Source organism: Marmota flaviventris, chromosome 5 (genome assembly GCF_047511675.1).
Source record: "Marmota flaviventris isolate mMarFla1 chromosome 5, mMarFla1.hap1, whole genome shotgun sequence".
Taxonomy (NCBI): Eukaryota; Metazoa; Chordata; class Mammalia; order Rodentia; family Sciuridae; genus Marmota; species Marmota flaviventris.
This window is the reverse complement of record NC_092502.1, coordinates 45,165,705-45,182,691: the sequence shown is the minus strand read 5'-3', so window position 1 is coordinate 45,182,691 and position 16,987 is coordinate 45,165,705. Positions and strand designations below refer to the sequence as shown.

The 16,987-nt window shown below is 32.7% G+C and overlaps 1 protein-coding gene across 1 annotated transcript in view; it reads left to right on the top strand.

Annotated features, from left to right (window-relative positions):
* Nucleotides 1-16,746, top strand: part of Pggt1b (protein geranylgeranyltransferase type I subunit beta) — a 62,969-nt gene extending 46,223 nt beyond the window's left edge. Inside the window, exons 7-9 of the mRNA XM_027941099.2 lie at nucleotides 6,735-6,919; nucleotides 11,993-12,101; nucleotides 14,027-16,746. Of these exons, the coding sequence (XP_027796900.1) occupies nucleotides 6,735-6,919; nucleotides 11,993-12,101; nucleotides 14,027-14,208 (476 nt within the window). The 3' untranslated portion in view covers nucleotides 14,209-16,746. The remainder of the gene's footprint in view (nucleotides 1-6,734; nucleotides 6,920-11,992; nucleotides 12,102-14,026) is intronic.
* The last annotated feature ends 241 nt before the right edge of the window (nucleotides 16,747-16,987 follow it).

Here is a 16,987-nt window from a genome sequence, read left to right as displayed (position 1 = left end):
GGCAATGTAGTGGGGTGATCACAGGGTCCCAGAGATAGAAATATGTAGGAATTTCTGACCTCCAGAGCAGCCCTGACTTAAACAGAGGTCTTTTCTCTATATGGCAAACATCAATGGCACCCTGGGAATTCCCAGGGAAATATAATAGTGAATTCCTTCTCCAAAGTCAACCCACTGTGCAGACACCATACCTCTTTGTGTCTTTAGGCTATAAACCTGCCTTGTGCCAGCTGCTGCAGGAACAGAACTTGCTGGGACTGTCTTTCATCTTCATTTCTGGATAGGGGAGATTCCCCTCCCCCCATGGAGCCAGGCTGCTAGTGCTGTGGTATTTTGTTTCTCTTACGCTCTTGTCGCCAGTCTCTGGATTTTACAAAGTTTCTACTCTTCTGATGTTGGATTCCAATAGTTAGTATCCCACAGTCACTGAACTCAGTATACAGCTACACACCTGTTACATTGGTTCTACTCCACAGAGGAACCAGGGAATGCTGGGTACCTCTGTCTTGCCATCTTATCCCTCCCTATCCTCATCTTTCTTATCTCAGTGCTTTTGTTCTTGCTCTTCCTTGTATACATTATCTTCCAATCCCATCCTATATATCCAGCATATACCTGGCCTGCCTTCACATCCTTCAGATCTTGGTTCAAACTATATTTGTTATAAGCCCCTTATTTAAAATTGTTAACCACCCACATACACATGGTCTATTTAGAATTGCAAGCCAATTATGTATACCCCATTCTTTTTTTTTTTTTAAATGTTTTTATTTAGTTAGTTAGTTAGTTTTTGGCGGACACAACATCTTTGTTTGTATGTGGTGCTGAGGATCGAACCCAGGCCGCACGCATGCCAGGCGAGCGCGCTACCGCTTGAGCCACATCCCCAGCCCTACCCCATTCTTTAATCACTTTTCTGGCTTTATTTTTTTCCATATCACTAATATTTTATGACTGACCTGTATTTAACTGTTTATTGTCTGCCTTTTGCCTCTTAATTTGAGCCTTAGCAAAACAGATTTTTGCCTGTTTTTTCTACTGATACATTCACCCAGCCTATAGCACGCTGGGCACATAGTGAAGGAGACACCTTCATCAATCCTTTGCATTCATGACACCCAAAACTGTTTCCAAATCTGCATTTGTTGCCTCTATGCTGCATGGTCCCCTTTCCATCTGCTCACCAGGCACGTCTTCTATACTACCATTTTAGCATCTTACACTGGACACTTTGAATTATTAACTTATATTAATTGTACAGATTATTGGGTTTGACTGAAATTTCCATACATGCATATTTTGATTGTATCTACCTTCCCTGCCACCTCTTCTACCTGTCCCTTTCCCTTCCCTAATAATGCCTCTTATTACTTTCAGGTTTGTTTGTTTCAGGACTAGTTGGAGGATAAGAGAAAAGTCACCTACAAGTAGTTTTCATAAAAAACAGAAAACGTGTACTTGTTTTTCTGTGTCTGACTTATTTTACTTAACACAGTGACCTCCATTTTGCATTTTTTCTTTATGATTGAATAATACTCCATTTGTGTGTGTGTGTGTGTGTGTGTGTACACACACATGTACACACTATCTCTTTCTTCATCCATTTTTCTGCTGTCAGGTACCTCAACTGATTTCGTAACTTGTCAATTGTGAATAGTGCCACAGTGAACGTGGGTATATGGTATCTCTTTTGTATATTGACTTCATTCTCTTCTGGTGTGTAGCTAGGAGTGGTATAACTGGAACCATTATGCACTATTGATGGAATTATAAATTAATAAAGCCACTATGGAAAACTGGGAAGGTGACATTTATAATCACCATCATTCTTCTCTTCCTCACAAGCCTGTTAGTGCTAGGCAGCAATGTGGAATAACTAACCACCAGATCTACTGATTTTTTTTCAGAGAAGCCAGCAGTCCATGATTTGGGGTGTTTATTTTCTAGACTTTTTGTTTTCAATTTGCTGGCTAAGCCAGTTGTCACCCCCATAGGTCACTAATTTACAATCTCAGATCTATAGATTAAGAGCAATATTATTTATTAAGCAGGCAGTTACTGTTCTGCATTTTCCATTCATAATCCTCACACCAGCTTTCTAAGAGTAGGTATTTCAATAATGAGTTCAATCAGAGAAACAAAACCACTATTAGTATTAAAATATAAAGGAGGGCTGGGGTTGTAGCTCAGTGACAGAGCACTTACCTAGCACATGTGAAACACTGGATTCAATCCTCAGCACCTCATAAAAATGAATAAATAAAATCAAGGTATTGTGTCCATCTACAACTTTAAATTTAAAAAAATAATAAGGGATATATTATAGGAATACAATTTTACACAATTATGGAAGAAGATGGAGAAAAGCATACAAGGGGTAGTTAAGAGTCTGGATTAGAGAAAAGTTACCTACAAGCCATCATGAACACTGGCAGAGGTGGACAAGCCAGACCATACAGGGGAACCTAGAAAGCCAGATATCTCCTCTGCCTGGGTATGAATATAAGTAGAGAAGTGTGGAGGGCTATTACTCCTGTATCTGGCCCTGGTATCACCAGGGCAAAGAAAGAAGAATTTGGAAAAATAAAGCTAGCACCTCTGCCTTTGTTGTTATCTCCTTCATCTACAACTTGTGTAATGACTGCTGCTTCATTTCTGCTTTACATATCTCACTCAGATTTTTCTAACTTCAGATCATACAGTGAAGGGGTTTTTGGAAAAATAATTCTTGCTTAACAAAGTTGAAAAACCACCACAGTAATTATAGTCAGTTTTCTTAGAGATTTTGCTATTCCAGAGTGTCATAACCCACTTAATAAACCCATACTTTCCCATCAGCACTGTCCTACCTGTGTTCAGGTCCCTTAGTTTAGTCCAGAACTCATTTTCCTTCTAGCTTTACAGACCCATGTATGAATGATCCCTCCAGACACTCTAGGCTTAGAGAAAATGTATTCTTTAAACATTTGCACATTTTTCAACTTTGCTAATATTCTTTTTCCTTTCCTTCTCCTTGTTTTTTTTTCTTAATATTCAAAGAGTTTGACGTTTCTATGCCTTATTCCAGTGTCGCCTTTATAAAATTCCCATTGTCTTTTGTCCCCAACTGCTCCTGAGCAATTATTCCCTTTTTCATGTCTGTAGCACTTGGTCCATATCATGTTTATGGTACTTTCATTTGCCTCATCTTTGCTGCTAGATTGTAAGGTAATCATGTTTTATTCGTGTCTTTCTTTGTGTACCCCTGTACATTATAGTTGTCCAATTGGCATTCGATGACTTGGTCATCCTGTATTCCACTTTGCATCACTAGCCTGGAATGTCAAATTTGGAAATTATCTGCTACAGTTTGATAATAACCTAGTTTCTTCATGTGCTTTTCTTCCTTGTTCCCCAAAAATTATTTATGTTTTTTAATTTTGTTTTTCTCTTCAGCTTCTCTTGTCCAACTCGCTTAGCTATAGTTTGTCAGAAAAACTTAAGAGAGCTGGTGTGGTGGTGTATGTCTGTGATCCCAGCAACTGTAGGCTGAGTACTGGAGGATTTCAAGTTCAAGGCCAGCCTCAACTTAGTGAGACCCCTCTCTCAAAATTTAAAATAAAATAAAAAGGGCTGTGAATGTGGCTCAATTTTTAAGCACTCCTATGTTCAGTCCCCAGTAACCCCTTCCCCCAAAATGGAACAAAACAAAAAACTAAACAGACATAACCTAGACCATGATCATCAAATCTGGTGATTTTAAATGATGTTCCTATGGTAGAATAGTTTTAGAATTCCTTAATGTGCTTTGAAAGAATTGGATTTAACTACTTTCTTAGGGATAAAATTGTTTTTTTTCTTTCAAGACTTATAATAGAAAAATTCAGATAAATTAATTCATGGATTTTTTTATTTTTTATTTATTTATTTTAAACATTTATTTTTTAGTTGTAAGTGGACACAATACCTTTCTTTATTTTCTTTTTATGTGGTCCTGAGGATCGAACCCAGTGCCTCATGCATGCTAGGCGAGTGTTCTTCCTCTGAGCCACAACCCCAGCCCTGATTTTTTTTTTTTAAATCTCTGCTTTTTAAGCTAGAATAGAAATGTGGAATCTCGTTGTTCTTAATTTTATCTCAACATTCAATTCCCTTGAATTTATTTCACTTTACATTTTTCATGTGGTGTTTAAGTACAAAATGATGTACTTGTTTATGTGTCTTATTTATTTCATTTTCTCTAGCCATTTGATTGTTGACTACCCTAAATGACACATTTCAGAGGACATGGTTTCTTTTCAATATCTTAGTATATGCAAATGCTATAAGAATGCTTAAAACTGAGCTGTAAAACCTTATGCCAGCAAGTTAACCTGTAACTGTGAACACTGTTAAAATGTCAGTAGATCATAGAATGCAGAACTAAGGTCTGTAGTTCCTACTTCACCCTGCACCTGGAAGAACTGGACTAGATGTTTGTTAGGAGAAAACCTGTGGTTCCTTCCAACTGAAATATTTTATTACTGTGGTATTCTTCAAATTCTCCACAACTGCAGCATATCACTTCACATGGCAAATTTTTAAATTATTTCACTTGGAGAAGTTTCTTTTTTTATTCATTTACTTATGCATTCTTTAATATTCTCTTATTGTTATGTGCCTTAAAGAAGTAATTTTTAATGTCTTCAACTAAGGCAAAATGAATGAACAGAGCATAACCTTTCCTTAATGATTAAGATCATTGTTATGAGACATACTGTAGTATTACACTTTTAATGATAGTATTATACTCTTAATGATATAATCTTGAAGTATTGTGAAGTATGCAGAGTTTATTGACCTATGTAAGTTCTTATGCTTGTTTTTAATAATATTTCTTAATCTACTTATTAATGAGATGTTACTAGTTTTTGTTTTTTTTTCTACCATCTTCTAATGTTCTACTTTTAAACTACCACTTTAGAACTAGTTTTCAGAATTTTATGTGAAATGAGACTTTTTAAATTATTGGTTTATAATTGTACATATTAGTGGGATTCATTATGCCATATCCATACATTTCTTAACATAATTTGATCAGTCTCATTCCCTAATACCTTCTCTTTCCTCTCCTTCCTTCCTCCCCGATTCCACTTGCACTTCTTTCCTGATTGATCTTCCTTCTAGTAGTAGTAATAGTATTTGTTGTAATGCATTATGATTATATGTATAAGCAGGGTTCATTGTGGTATATTCATACATGGACATAGCATAATTTTGTTCACCATTACTTCAGTACACGCACCATCACTATCGCTTTTCTCTACCAAATAGGTCTTGCTTGTTATCTCACAAAAACAAGAGACCCTTTTTAAGGGAACGTGGCTTACCTATTGGTAAATGAATTTTAGCTTGAAGCATAGACTTTGTAATAATTGCATCTGGATACTTAAAGCTCAAATTTACTTCTAGAGTTACCATTTCCAAAAACTGAGAAAAATAAAGTGTTCTTATTTTGAATTGTGACTGTTTTCATTAAAGAATCCTAAAAAGTAGTTTAGAGAGTAATACTTAAAGTGCCTCTTTTTTCCTTTTGTTTATCTTTAATAATAATTCTTGAAGAAATTAAAATTAGTCATTGAAAAGGAAATATGATTGTGGGTTGTTTAATAGAAATTATTCTAAAGTCTTATGATAAATTTGTTTTGCTTTTCTGTTTTAATTCACTCAAGACTAGAATACATCTCTCAACTAATTGGGGAAGATTCTAAAGATTAAATAATTGTTACTGTCAGTTATTATCATATAAGCAAGATTCATTGTGGTATATTCATTCATGGACATAGCACAATGTGGCAGATTTTGTTCCCCATTATTTCAACACACACACCATCACTATCACCTTGGATTTTCTAGAGGTGATACTCACTTTTCCTTAGAGAATACATCCAAGATTTGAAAGTTAAGAGATGAGACATATTATCTATTTAAATTTTTGAAATTAATAAAAAATCACTAGGTGAAATTAGAATAAATTGGAAAATAAGTATTTTCAAATTGTTTGGAGTTAACAAGAGATAATGCCAATGGAAAGTGTTGTGTCTTTTCTAGAAAAGTACTGACTTCATTTCCTAAGGTAAGTACAGTCATCCTTAGTACAAATAGGGGATTGTTCCAGGATCTCTGCAAATGCTGATGCTCAAGTCTCTTATATAAAATGGTGTGGTAATTGCATATAATGCTTTCCTTGTATACTTTAAATAGTCTACACTATAATACCTAGTGCAATGTAAATGGCTATGTAGTTTTCGTATTGTTTAGGGAATAATGACAAGGGAAAAAAATCTGTTCTGTACAGGCACAATATTTTTTCAAATATTTTTGATCTTCATTTGGTTACATCCATGGATAAAGAACTCACAAATATAGAAGGTTAGACTCAGGTGATTAGTTGGACAGGGACTTTGTAGCGCCAGATTTTAGTTCCAAATTTGCCATTAACCATGTAATTTTGAACAAATTTCTTAGTCTTATTCTGAGTCTTACTTTTTCTCATAATCAGAATGATTCTTGTAGCTTTAAATTATTTTAAATTCTCTCTGTTTCATCAAATTAACACTAAAGACTTTAGTGATTATTTTGAAATCAATTGTCACTTAAATTTTATTTCACTGTTTTCTAGAATTATTTAACTCTTCCCCCTCCCCAGGCATTTTGTACTGTTTTTATAGGTATTTAATTTGAAGTTTTTAGCATTGTGTGGTTTTGATTAACAGGAGGATCTACTTTTTGTGGCATTGCGTCACTATGTCTAATGGGAAAACTAGAAGAAGTTTTTTCAGAAAAAGAATTGAACAGAATAAAGAGATGGTGCATAATGAGGCAACAAAATGGTTATCATGGGAGACCTAATAAACCCGTGGACACCTGTTATTCTTTTTGGGTAGGAGCAACTCTAAAGGTAAGAAAAATAATAAAAATGAGAAACCTGGACTTCATGTTAATTTAAAAATGTTTGATCTTAGTCATGTGCATTAAATGCTATTAAATTTAGACTACTGTTTTACTTGAAATTTTTCCATCTTAATAAAATTCAAGTGATAACAACTTGAGTCTATTACCTACTTAAAGTTTAGTAGCATTTGTTACTTATCACTTTCTAGTAATTACACTGTCATAAAAAGACTTGTTATTGAAACAGACTAGAGGTCCACGTAGTCCAAGCATCTGTCTGAAAGTGGTATCAGTAAAGATTGTATGGAAAGTTACTAATCTTAAATGGTTTTTCAAGGAATGAGCTGTGATTTATCTTTTTTTAAAGTTTTTCTGTTATTATTTTTGTCTAAGTCTTCCAAAACTCATTGACATGCCTCTTTTTACTTTTTGTTATTTAAAGACTGTATACTGTCATATATTCCCATCTTTACTACCTTTTAATATATTTAGTTTTAATATATTAGTTTACTATATTAATTCCATGAAGCTGTTGAGCCAATAAATATCTGTAAGTTTTATGTATCTTAAAAATAGCTTTTTACTTTTAAGAAGTATCACCTAGTTCCGATAGTCTAGAATCTATAAATAGTCTGTATTCATCTTCTATGTAATATCCTAATTTTTTCCCTTAAACAAAATTTATGTATATGATTAAAACAAATTTAGAACAGAAAATTATTTAAAATGAAAGAAATAATGTCTGTTTCTCCTTCTAGTGCTATTTCTCACATGTGCTAGTTTTATTTATTTTTTAATCATGGGAAATTTTTTAAAGTACTCAAAACTAGGGGGAATGTTTTACTTGAAATTTTTCCATCTTAATAAAATTCAAGTGATAACAACTTGGTATGGTATTTGCATATAATGCTTTCCTGTATACTTTGTATAAATATCCATCAACCATTATCAATATTTATCCCTAAACTAGTCTTTCTTTAACCATACTTGTCCTATTTCTCTCCCATTCACCATATTATTTGAAAGCAAATCTGAGATATATTATCTGGAAATTCTTCAGTATAATCTCTGAATGAAAACAGCTTTTTAAAAAAACAGAACCTTAGGGCTGGGAATATAGCTCAGTTGGTCGAGAGCTTGCCTCGCATGCACAAGACCCTAAGTTCAATCCCCAGCACTATGAAAGAAGAAAAAAAAAAAAAAACCCAAAACACACAACCTTAGTAGCATCACATCCAAAAAATCAGCCACAATTGCTTATTATCATTAAATATCCAATCCATGATGGTATATATTTCCCATTACATTATATCAAGAAGCACATATCTGGTGGTTTCTCCTTTTATTTCTCCTTTTATCAGAGGGCTTCAAAATTGCCATCCTGATTTCTTCCATTAAGTTTCCATCAATTTTTTTGTTTTTCTACTTGTTTTATTGTGAAATATATATACTTGTCAGTTTAACAATTTGTAAGTATGTAAATCAGTGGTATTTATATTCACAATGTTGTAAAACCATCACCACCATCTGTACTGACTTTTTCATCACCCACAACATAAATTCTGTATTCATTAAATCATTAAACAATAACTTCCTATTCTCTTCTCCCAGCCCCTGCTAACATCTGTTCTACTGATTCTGTGAATTTGTCTGTTTAGTTACTTCATAAAAGTGGAGTCAGACTACTTGTCCTTCTGTTATCTGCCTTATTTCACTTAGCATATGTTTTCAGGGTCCATGTTTTATAGCTTATATCAAATTGTTGTTCCTTTTTATGACTGAATAATATTCCATTATATGTCTATGCCACATTTTGCTTATTTTTTATGATCACTTGGGTTGTTACCACTTATTGGTTGTGTGAATAAGGCTGCTATGAACATGCTGTACAATATATGATCGAGTCCTTGTTTTCATATTTGGGAATGTTAGACCCAGGAGTTGAATTGCTGGGTCATACTTTTTGAGGACCCACCAAACTGTATCCCACAGCAACTGCCCTGTTTTGTATTCCACAATCCTCACCAACATTTTCTTCTATTTTGTGGTGGTTGTTGTCATTCAGTTGGTTCTTGTGGGTCTGATGTGGTTATCTCATTGTGGTTTTGATTTATTTTTCCTGAGTAATTACTGATGTTGAACATTATCATTGTTACTGAGTTACAAGAGTTGTTTATTCTACATGTTAGTCCCTTAGCAGATAATATGGTTTGAATTTTTTTTCTTCCATTTCTCAACTTGCCTTTTTACTCTGTTCATAATAATTTAATGAACAAAAATTTTTAATTTTGATGTAGTCCAGTTTAATCTGTTTTTTAATTTGACATCTATAAAATTATTGTCCAATCGGAGTCATAAAGATTTTTCCTAGTGTTTTTTTTCCTAATAGTTTTATAGTTGTAGTTGTTTATAAATAGTCTTTTTGTCAATCTTGAGGTAATTTTTATACATGACATAAAGTAAGATCCAATGTCATTCTTTTACATGTCAGGTTTCCCAGCATCTCTTTGATAGTCTTGGCATCCGTGTCAAATCAATTAACCATATAGGTGAGGATTATTAAAACTTTGTAATAAGTTTTAAAATCAAGAAATGTACCCCTTCTAACTTCCATTGTTTTTAGGATTGTTTTGGCTGTTGGGGCCCCTTGCAGTTTCATATGAATTTTGGTGATTGAGTCCCATTTATTAAAAAAGAAAAAAAAAAAAAAGCTTCTGGAATTTTGATAGGGATTGTGTATATATATATAGATATCCAAAGGTTGTATTGACATCTTGACAATGTTAATGAGCATGGGATGTCTTTCTATTTATATAGATGGTCTTTAATTTCTTCCAGAAATGTTTTATGGTTTTTAGTGCATAGGTTTTTCATCTCCTTGGCTAGATCTATTTCTAAGTACTATTTAATTATTTTAAATGCTTATAAATAGAATCGCTCTTAAAATTTGCATTTGGATATTTATTGTTAATGTTTAGATACCCATCAACTCTTATGGAGTGGTTTTAGCAGCTATTGAATATATCACATCACTTGTGTCAGTAAGGGATTATAAACAGTGATAGTCTTATCATTCCTTCTAAATTTATTAACATTCCTTTATAAATAATTTTACCTTAACATGAGTATAGTTTGTACAGAGAAAGGCAGATTATTTCTTTATAATTTTAATAGTGTATGGCATAGTAGGTTGGTTCCCTAGTATCCCCTCAAGTTTTCCAATGAAATGGGGTGGGTTTTTTTTTTTTTTTGTAATATCTTTGTGAACTCATATATTTTAATGTTTTCATTCTTTATGTTTTTCTTTTTTTTTTTTAAAGAGAGAGAGAGAGAGAATTTTAATATTTATTTTTTAGTTTTCGGCAGACACAACATCTTTGTATGTGGTGCTGAGGATCGAACCCGGGCTGCACACATGCCAGGCGAGCGCGCTACCGCTTGAGCCACATCCCCAGCCCCTCTATATGTTTTTCAATGTTTCAGTTGTCCCATCTGTGGTCTCTTGAAGATTTTTGCTGTGACTTCAGCAACCACTTTTAGACATTTCTTTTGTAGTTTTTGTGGACATTGCTGTAACTTTATAAGCTGGTTTTATTTATTTCTTGTTTTGGTACCAGGGGATGAACTCAGGGGCGCTTAACCACTGAGCCACATCCCCAGCCTTTTTTGTAAATATTTTATTTAGAGATATGGTCTCACTAAATTGCTTAGGGCCTAATCTTATAAAAGTTGCTGAGGCTGGATTTGAACTTGTGATCCTCCTGCTTCAGCTTCCTGAGCCACTGGGATTAGAGGCATACACAACCATGTTCAGCCTATGCTGATTTCTTAACAGCTTTAAACGTTTTCTTTTAGCTATGAAATATTTAGGATTTAGGCTCCCTTTTTTTTCCAGCATATTGTTGTTGACTACATTATATTTACTTCTGAAACTTTCCTCCTACCCTCTAAAACTGTCACATTCAGTAACTATTCATATGGTGTGATTACTATCGGATCTTTTGTGTTTTCCCTATAAGTAAAATTCTACACTTCGGAAACCAGTAATAAACACCTATTATGACAATGTAAATATTGTTCATTGTTGAAGCAAGTACTGTATTGGATTATAATTTCTTGGACTGGAGATGTAGCTCAATGCTACAGCACTTGTCTAGCATGCACAGGCCCAATCCCCCATAGTATAAATTTCTTCTTTTAGGTAATAATGGGAAATGTGTCAGTCTTATGCCACTGAATGAGAAATGTGTCAGTCTCTTTCCTTATATTCTATTCATTGAATCAAAATATGTAAGTTTGTTTCTTATTTGTATTATAATTTTCTTAAAGGTATTTTTTTGAGAAATAATCCTTGTTCATCAGTCACTAATATCTTTCCTGGTTCTCTGATTTATGAGTACACTTGAAACTACTTGCATCTTCAGAAATTTCTTGAACCCTTACCTACTGTCTACCACTTCTTTGTGCCTGTCACAGTTTTTTTTTTTTTTCCTTTTTAATGGTTCTTCAGAGAGAAGATAAATCCATGACATAAATCATTAAGCTACAAAGTTTTTTTATGTTGCAGTCATATTTGTCTCACTTTTATCTTTCCTAACTATAGAGCTGTAATTTTTTACTTTTCTCATATAAAACTATCTCTAGCATCTGGTTCATGATTTTGCTTTCTTTTTTTTTTTTTTAATATTTTGAGTTCTAGTTACTATTTGCAACAAATAGATCAAAAGCCTATCAGAAAAGTTAAAATATGATTAGATAAAATAGTTCTTTTTTAAATGGCTGATTATGTTGAGTAGATTGAGGAAGTTATGTTTTGAATGTAGCTTAATGTGGTACAAAGAGCCTAGTTGCACCTGGTTCAGAGAAGGAAATAGCAAATCAATAAAAGGAGAGTAGACTTTGCAAAGAAGATTAAAAAAAAAAAATAGATCATGTAGCTAACTAATTTTAAGTGCTGAAAAGTCCTGAGATTTCCTCTGTGAGCCTTAGCTAGAGAAAAGCATATCTAAATGATGCATACCTGAAATGTGAACCAAAGACCAATATAAAAGTTTTATATCAATTAATTTTGTCATTTCAGCTTCTGAAAATTTTTCAATACACTAACTTTGAGAAAAATAGAAATTACATCTTATCAACTCAAGATCGCCTTGTAGGGGGATTTGCCAAATGGCCAGATAGTCATCCAGGTAATTATTTTCTGTATGAATACAGAATAGTTTTTATTTTTTGTGTAGATCTTTAACTTCTTTTCTACAAAGATCAGTTGCTAACTTGGACATTTGTGTAAATATTTAAAAATTTATAAAACTATTGAGTTTTTTACAGATAGATTACCGTGTCTCTGATTACAGTTTCTCTAGAGCCTATACACCAGAGAGTTCTAGTAAGTCTAGTAGCAGATTTGACATGAGGAGATTTTTATATACTTTTATGGAAGGAACTTTTGTAAAAAGTGACTTTTATTATGAAGTAAATACATCTTTACCTTATTAAGTTAAAGTAGGTAGTGTCATCACCTACAGATAAGACTTTTTTAAAGAAACTATTTGAGATTTGAAACAAGTTCTGTTCTTTTTGACTTAAAAATTTTTTTGAGGGGGAAAAAAAAGCTTTACTTCATCTGTAAATATTTTAATTTAATTAATATAAGATTCTATTTTTTATTATTCTATATGTATATTATGCCTCTTCCCTTACTCCTCCTTTCTGTGGTACTTGGAATAGAACCCCAAGGTACTCTACACTCTACTACTGAGCTATATCCCCTAGCCATTTTTATTTTGAGACTGGGTTTCCTTAAGTTCCCCAGGCTGGCCTCAAGCTTGAAATTCTCCTGCCTCAGCCTACAGCATAGCTGGAATTACAGGAATGTGAAGCTGAGCCTGACACTTTCATGCTTTCTTTTTCACCTTTTTTCCTGGAACAATTTTCTAGTTTCTAAAAAATGAACCTCATTGTTGCTTTGTGCGCCTTATAATTTTAAAATAACTCTATGAAATAACATAACAGTACAAAGGAAATTAAGCTTAATATTTCTAGTCTGAAAATTATAGGAAATAAAGCCAGAATAAAACTAAGCAGTAATGCTTAATGAAGTTTGATTTGGTAAGATGTTTTGAAGTTTAATAGATCTTAATGTCATACATGCTGGCCAGTTCAAAAATAAGAAAAAATCTTGGCCACTGCAAAACTGTTCTTTTATAATGTTCCCACAACAACACAGTTCTGAGCTTTTCAGAATTTTTTTTTTTTAAAGAGAGAGAATTTTTTTTTTTTAATATTTAGTTTTTAGTTATCGGCGGACACAACATCTTTGTTTGTATGTGGTGCTGAGGATCGAACCCAGGCCGCACGCATGCCAGGCGAACGCGCCACCGCTTGAGCCACATCCCCAGCCCCAGAATTTTTTAAATAAGGCTCCAGGAGACAAATGATTTCAGTCTCTACACTTTTTTTTTTTTTTTTAAGAAGATTGGTGTCCCCTTGAAGATGTGAAAGTGTAGTGAGGCCACTACAAAAGAATTGTTATTGTAACCAAATAGAATGTGAGTTTGCTTGCTTGTTTGTGGTCAGGTCAGATATTTTTAGAATGGCTGACATAATCCTAAATAGAAGAATTAAATATGAGACAACATTCCAGAATGCATTATTTTTAGATTTAACACAATATTAGTATATGGTTTAAGAATTGCCGTACTTAAAACTTAAAGGTAGGAGGGTAAGCTGTATTGCTTAGATTCAGAGGTAGACTTATTTTCCTTTCTAATATAGAGTGACAGGCATTTGTTTCCATTTTGTGTAATAAGCAAAAGGAAAAACCCACTAAAGTGAGAGGTCTTTTATATTACTGCTATTCTTTCTTTGTTCTCAGAGAATATTGGTAATTGCATCTTCTCTTGTTGTAACTGTTCTTAGTTATTAATAATTTCATTAATAAAATATTTTAATATCCGATTTGTTTTAATTGGTTTTTGAAACTGAGAAAGTAAGCATTTCAAAAACTGTATTTTGCCTTTCTTAAAATATAATTTTAATGTAGATTTTTTGTAGCTAAAATATTTTGTAGCATGTACAGATGCCTGTTAGGATTTTTTAAATGTCTTCTTTTCAGATGCTTTGCATGCATACTTTGGGATCTGTGGCCTGTCACTAATGGAGGAAAGTGGAATTTGTAAAGTTCATCCTGCTCTGAATGTAAGCACACGGACTTCTGAACGCCTTAGAGATCTTCATCAAAGCTGGAAAAACAAGGACTCTAAACAGTGCTCAGAGAATGTACATATCTCCACATGACTGATTTTAGATTAGGGGGGTGGGATTTGTAGCCTAACTGTAGCTCAAGGTTAAAAGCCATGTATAACCAAGTGTGCTCTTTTTTTAAGGGATAGAGTCTTACAATCAAAACTCATACTGATATCACTTTGGAAAATGGTCTTGAGCCAGTAACCTTTGTACTAGGTTTCAAGAAAATCTTTGTTGAAGTTTGAACCACATTGGATTCTGTTGTGGTTCTTAAATGTTTATACAATATTTCTAAGAAGTTCTTTGAGGTAAATTAACTGTATGTATGTAGGTTATCTTTTTTAAAACTCCTAGTACAAATTGTATCTTATATAAAGTGAACACAAATCTTCAAAACAAGTTTGTACTTCATATAGCATTGATAATCTTCAGTTGAGGACTTAATGATCATTTAAAAATCTTGACTGCTGATGTTAAAAAAAATTGCATTAATGAATTAAGTATCTGGGATTAGTCTTTGAAAACAGATGATCCCATAATTTTTTTTTTTTTTTTTTTTTTTTACAGAATGGCTTATTTTATCTTATTCTGAAGTGTGCCAATTAAACGTATGCGGCCAATATAAATGAAATTAATGACTGGAAAAAAGTAAATAAGCCTAATTAATAAGATAGTTTTCTAAAGGGAGATTGTTTTAAGAAAACTATTATGTAACTGAGGAAAGAGTAATTTAATTGTGATTATGAAAGAGAAAGTTTTGTGCTGTGTGGATCTTTATGTATATGTAGACATTGCTGGTGTGACTACCAGTTATGTTTTATTTTAATCTCATATCATTAGTTGTCTTTTCTAGGGGTGGGGGAGAAAACATTCTTATATAGAAGGAAAAGCATTTAGTGTTTCTGTTTATATTTCTAAGATTCATGATACTGAAAATTATACTTTTCTAATAGTTACTTTTAGCCATTTAAAATTTTTGTTGACACCAGTGTGTTATTAGCTGTTCTTATTTCAAACTATCTGGTTGCGCATCCCTAATCCAACAATCTGAAATCTAGAATAGTTCAAAATCCAAACTTTTTGAGTGCCAACATGACACTCAAGTAGAAAATTATCTGACCTCTTACGACAGATTACAGTGAAAATGTAATAAACACAGTAAAAATGTATAAAATTAGCTTCAGCTATTTATGTAAGGTATATATGAAACAAATTCATTGTGTTCTGACTTAGGTCTCATTCACAAGATATTATGTATATGCACATATTCTAAAATCTGGGGAAAAAATGAAAATCTAAATCACTTCTGATCCTAAGCATTTTGGATAAGGAATATTCGACCTGAAATAATTTTCTAGCTTTTTCAAATTAAATAAAAAATTTAAATGCAAAAACAGAACCTCCCAAATAAATTCAATGGTGCAGCTCCATACATAGTCATAGTAGTTTATATTTTTATATTTTCAGGTAAGTGGCAGGGGAATGTAACCATTTAGAGGATAAGAATTAGAGTTGCATTTTTGTTCATTACTTTGTATTAATTCAGTGAATTAGCTAATCACAAAGGTGATGTTGTAAAGACTCTACATTAGTAGTCAACCTGTCAATAAATCACATCTATCACTTAGTCACTTTCAGAGATATGAGTCTGATACTGATATGAAGAAGGAAATCTCACTAATGGAGCTAGATTTAAGTTAATCTTGGTAATGATAAAAGTTGAATCATTAGTTCTACAGACATCAATATAAAAACTAAGTTGTGTTCTCTTTAAGAATTACAAATATTTTCAATTTATTTAATTTCTTGCCTAATTTCAAGAATATTCTAAAATAACCCTTCCCAAGGGAAACCTAGCATGTACTTGGAAAAATGATTTGTTTATTAGAATCATTGGTATGTTTAGTTTTAAACTGGAATTTGCAAAATCAGATGTATTTTATTAGAAATAAAATAGTGCTGGGGGTAGCTCAGTGATTCAGTGTTTGTCTAGCATTTGTGATGCCCTGAGTTCAATCCCCAGCTTCAGAAACAAAAGGAAGAAAAAAATCTTCCAGTGGTAGGGAAAAAAATAGACTTATCAAAAGATATTATTCTTCCATGAGTTATTCAAGTTGCTTTTAAATCCTCACAATTTAAGATATCCGTATCTCAAAGTCAGTCATCTATTAGAGGTTGAGAGTTAAAATAACATGTATATAATGGCTTTATGAGTATGTAGAAATCCCACATTTTTCCTGAGTCACTAACAAGGTTAGAAGATAAGAAAAGTACTAATAGTAATTATATTCATAAATGAAAGTTAAGTGAATTCTAATGTAAAAGTCATTTATAAAACTGTTAGATATTTTCTAACTCCTTGAATAATTTAATAGCAAAAGAATATTAATAATAGAATGATTCTAATTGATACACACTGAGAGACAAAGTTTCTTGTGAAACTTTAGAGGCCAGTGAATGTTCACTTTTCACCAAAACATACTGACCAAAAAATACTGGGCTGTTGTGAGTTTTGGAAAGACTATTTCTAACTTTTTAAAAATAATTCACAAGAAAAGTATTGATTAATAAAGTAAATTATATACAATATTTTATAAATATACTTGGTTCTTTAGAAGTAGTGGTGGAATGAGAAGAAAACTATGAAGATCAAACTCAAATAACTGTTCCCAGGGTCTAAATTTTCTCTTCTCTAGCAGTTTTTGGTTTGGTGGGGGTTTTTTGTTTTTGTTTTTGTTTTTGAAGATAGTAGAAGTTACTGTTAACCTGTTTACTATCTATAGTGTGTTAAATTTGATTTGTAATATGTATTGAGGATTTTTTTTAGACT